This window comes from Pygoscelis adeliae, unplaced genomic scaffold (genome assembly GCF_000699105.1).
Source record: "Pygoscelis adeliae isolate BGI_AS28 unplaced genomic scaffold, ASM69910v1 Scaffold145, whole genome shotgun sequence".
Classification (NCBI taxonomy): domain Eukaryota; kingdom Metazoa; phylum Chordata; class Aves; order Sphenisciformes; family Spheniscidae; genus Pygoscelis; species Pygoscelis adeliae.
The window spans coordinates 1,488,656-1,493,454 of NW_008824866.1; the positions used below are offsets into that span (position 1 = coordinate 1,488,656).

General features: G+C 39.9%; 1 protein-coding gene across 2 annotated transcripts in view; it reads left to right on the forward strand.

Annotated features, from left to right (window-relative positions):
- The window catches only part of MTERF3 (mitochondrial transcription termination factor 3), a 17,814-nt gene extending 16,085 nt beyond the window's left edge, over positions 1 to 1,729 (forward strand). For both annotated transcript variants that reach the window (XM_009324408.1, XM_009324409.1), the window contains one exon: positions 1,489 to 1,729. In XM_009324408.1, coding sequence (XP_009322683.1) covers positions 1,489 to 1,683 — 195 coding nt within the window. In that variant the 3' untranslated portion in view covers positions 1,684 to 1,729. The remainder of the gene's footprint in view (positions 1 to 1,488) is intronic.
- Positions 1,730 to 4,799: the final 3,070 nt, after the last annotated feature.

Genomic DNA, 4,799 nt, shown 5'->3' on the forward strand with positions numbered 1-4,799 from the left:
AACTACTCCCCAGGATTTTGATTACTTATCTTGCTATTTAATATATCTTTACTTAACAAGGATGCTTGCTATAACTCCATTGCCTGTGTCACTTTTGCCCTCCTTGACCAAGCACAAGTCTTGCTCACTTCCTTCTCAGTTGTCTTATTGTTGGCTTCATGGTGGTTCACCTCATTATTTCTCTTCCCTTTGTTTAGATGGGTAACTGGAGAGTTTCCTCTATTCCTTGTTCTTGGTGCAGTGAACTTCTCTCTTCCCTGTTCTTCCCTTCCATCCTCAAAAACTCTGAGTTCCAGGATATTGCTAGTGTAACTCAGTCTGTGTATGGTCTGACCGTTAACTTGTGCATTCACAAATGCATACTTGTCTCCGTCAGTTCTTCTTCTATTCTGAATGACAGTAATGCTGAAAATAAGAAGCATACAGGATTTTTTTTGTCAAATCCTCTCTGATGTTACAGCTGCTGTTGTAACCATCCTTCCTGTCAGCTAGCTCCATAAACGGTGGTTAAGGTTTTTTCCCATCTTCTGACTCCCTCTTAAAATTCAGGGAAGGCAGAGGAGGAACAGTAGTTTTACTGTCTGTCCTAGTTCAAATTAGTTTGCATCCTCTTGAAATCCTTCCTTCAGTAGTGTAGTCTCTCCTTTTTAGTAAAAACTCTTGCTCGCTTTCATTGCTCTAGGATTCATGTTTTCACCGTTATCTTCTCTAAAGCAGTGTCTCTCTCTTCAGGTGTACTGCTAAGAAAGGCAGAGTTAGATCTCTGCTTTCAAGACTTAACTGTGCTTCTCTTGTCTTCCCCACTTCTCTCTCTTTTTAGATGTTCCACTGATTTCTTTCATGTTTCCCTTACCATTGTTCTCGCCTTTGACTGTCTAGAATTCTTTTTGTGACAAATATCTTCAAAGGCAGGCATTGCTGTGCAGCAGAAGACAAGTGGCTGTTTTGAACCACTGCACTGTGCCTTTTGGCTGTGTTAGGACAGGAGGCGCAGCCACTCACCTTTTCTGTTGCCACTGTGCAATTAATTCGTTTGTATTATGCCATGTGGTCACCTATTCATTTCTTCCTTATAAAAATGCTCATCTGAATCTGACTGTATAAATAAACGCTTCCGATAATATAGGGAAAATGCTTGCTCCCCGTTTCTGAATGTCTCCTCTCCGCTTTCTTGGCTGTGATTACACAAAAGTAATATAGTTATCATATATAAATGAAAAACCTAACATGCTTAAGAGAGTTGTATCACTCCCTGATTTCCCTTGTGTGTGTACCTCAGCATATTGTATTGAAGCATTTATTTAGAATTTAGATAATTTATATATAAATGTAACCTACCTGGTGTTTGACATAAATGAGAAGAAAAGATGCAAATTATTTGTTGTCTTCCTAGATCTTCAGTTTGTCTAAAAAATGCTCTTTTTTTAGATTCATCAGAGTCTGAAATTCAGACAACCTAAAAGATTCTTCCCTTTCTTCCTTTCTTAGGTTTTCAACTCAAAGCTATTACGAATCAAAGAGAGACATATGTTTCTTACATTCTTGGGAAGAGCCCAGTATGACCCAGCACAGCCCAGCTACATCTCTCTGGACCAGCTAGTATCCTTGCCCGATGAGGTGTTTTGTACAGAGATTGCCAAAGCTTCTATACAGGACTTTGAAAAATTCTTAAAAACACTTTAATTAGTAACACATGTAAAAAGGAAAAGAATAAAGTTATGAAAAAAACTACTCCCCTTTATGGTCTCTTAACTTCTTAATTACTGGTTTAAGAAGTTATTGTTTATGAAACATTTGTAGGATGTAATGGCTCACAGTAATACTCTTTATGGTGACTTAAAAATATATTTCAGAAAGATTAAGTGTCTGCTACTGATGCAATCCTTGTAATTAATTGCTAACTTAATTGAGAGTGAATGATGCAGCACACTAACAGAAAAGTAAATTAAAGTGGATTCTTCTTTTTTTTTCTTTCAATAATTTCAGAGTTTGGGGAGATGGAAAAACTGGCTAGTGACTTATTCCCTGCCTCACCCTCCCTCCCAAAAATGAGAATAACAAGCTAATGCAGTAGTGAAGTGACGTGATTACCTGCTTCTATCTTAACAGCTAATAATGGTATTCTTTTCCTTGTACGGTAGAAAGAAGTACACTTACATAAGTGAAGTCCCTCATACAAAAGGGCATTTTTCAACAGGTTACAAAAGTGTTTCGTTGTGAAGCTGGCGGCTGAAGGTATATCCTAAAGGCTGCGCAGTGAAACTTGGTTTGACGTATCAAAGAAAATCAGCAAACTGAATCTAGGCAAATTACAAAAAGAATTTGTAATCCCTCCTTCTAGATTTCAGGGACATGTATAGTTTGATTTTAAGTCACTTTTCTCTTCTCCTTGTTGAGGAGGGGAAGCAGTTTTTCCCCACCCCAGTGAGATTTGTATGGCTTTAGTATACAAGTAACCATATGAAAAGAGGCTGTATACTTAGTTGACAGAGGTATCTTACTCAGTTATAACAGCTGAAGTAAATGCTAACATTAGGAATTGCAGGAGTATTAAAAGTACTTAATCGTATCAGTAAACAAGTCCCATTAATACAGAATTATCAAATGCTTCACAGTGTATTTGGTCAAAGTGAAGAAACTGACTAAACCCAAATGCAAACTGTCTGATAGTTTATTGTTTAGAAGTTTCCATTCTTTCTGTTGAAATAGGTCAGGAAACTGAAATCCAGATGTTTTCATTTGGATTTAAGCTTATTTAATGAAACAGTCTCAATGTTTTAAAAGCTTAGTCTTGGAGCTTAAAATACCAATTTGAGTCACAGAAGTGTAAGAGCCTGAAGAAGATTTTGCATGCAGACAGAAGAATAAAATTCAAAAGGTTAAATTCCCCTAATAGGTGGGAAATACACTAAGGTTAAAGAGACATTTAAAGAATGAGAATATTAGTGATCTCTGGATCATGACTTGGGTCTTTTATCTAAAATAAAAATTTGGAATTTGAATTACAACACCCAAGAAAAGGAATGTTGTCAGAACAAGCAGGGTGCAAAATGATTTACTGGGGCATCTTCACTTGAAACACAGTAAAAAGCCACACTCATTGTCTGCAATATATATCTGAGCTGCTCTCATTTGTCTTTCATTCTCATGTTTCCCACTCCATTGGCCTGGGAAGATCACTTGAAATGCTCTATTGAGTCAACTGTTCTTGGTGGAGATGCATAATATTTCATATAAAGTGGTGGCTGAAATGTGATGGCTAAACACTTTCCCCATTCCTTCCTTTCAAATAAAAATTTCTAAGTCTAATTCAGTATGTTTACTTAGATTTTGACTGTATTAAATGCTAATAACAAACTATAATCTTCAAACAATCTAGTAAAAATTAAAGTTAATAGAAAGTATGTGGGTTCATAATGCCAGAGTTTGCTTTTGCAGATTTACTCTGCTGTCCTTATCGTGATCTATATTACCATGTGACAAACCATTATAATATATATTATAGAATACGTATGATATTTTGAATGTCTTAAACTTTGAGCTTTTAATTCCTGTAGTATTTTTAAACGTAAAAATGATTGCTGCCAGAGCTAAACCAGTTTCTTTGAAATGTTAAATGCGTGAGCTTATGCCAAAATAGCTTCCCAGAAAAACCATGAAGAAAGGAAGCAAAAGATTTTATGGGAGTGCTAAAGGACAGGGGAGGGAGAGGATACAAGAACTTTTTGAGAATCATGCCAAATACTTTTTGGCTTTAAGATGAAAAAAAATCTTTAGAAGAAATGTTCAGCTTACCAAACTTACTGTAGTCTGCTGTTCTTGATAAGGGCTAGCAGCCTTTGATTGAGCATGTTGATTGAGGCTTGCTGGGTACAATATGGCAAAGACACTTTGCAGTCTGCCGACGTGCAGCATGAGCTTTGCCTGCGTATCACATTCAGCCGCATGCTTTTCTGACTGAAATTGCCTACTGTAGCAATATTTCTCGAATAATTCCACATACTTATTTCTTTAAAAATGCAGCGGTCCGTGTCTGAAGCAATTGCTGAGGAGAGGCGGTGATCTGTGCCTCAGAAAACAGACCACTCACCTGGCAGCTGCAATACCTGAGCAGAGAGAGGTTTCTGCTTCTCTCTGTCATTGACTTGGTGCTTTGCTTACTGTGCTTTACAAACAACTAAATTTTAGCAAATATTCACCTTTACCCCTCAGTTTACAGTTATGGGTCTACAGGGTCTTCACAGCACCCGGTTACACCAGCTCAGGTGCCTCGACTGACGGCTGGATTACCTTAAACTGAGGCCAGGGGTTGTTCACGTGCGCTCCGGAGGCTCCGCGTCACCACCGCAGCCACGCAGGTTTGCTGGCGAGAACGTGGGCACTGCTAGCACAGGCCGCGGCCGGGACTACGGCGGCAAAGTATTTTGATTTTTAGTCCCTGCCAGTTTGCAGAGGCGCTGCAGTGCACGCACACTCAGGAGACGGCGTTATGTTGTTCTGAACAAGCATAAATTAATCTTGGCTTAATTACCGATTCTGCAACACCGTTAAGCGTTATTTAAAACCATCGTAAGAGTCACGGGCTTCACCGTGCCCACCTTAGCCTCTTGTCGCTCTTTCTGCCCGCGGGCAGGTGCCTCAGAGCAGCCCGGCGCTCACGACGGAGCTCCCGCGCCAGGAGACGGCCTAGCGGGACGCCGAAGGGGTCCCTGTCCCGACAGGCCGGCACGGCGGAGACCGATGGGGCAGTCTCCCTCCTCGGGGATGCTCGCCGCCCGCCTGGATAAAGCCGCGCGGGA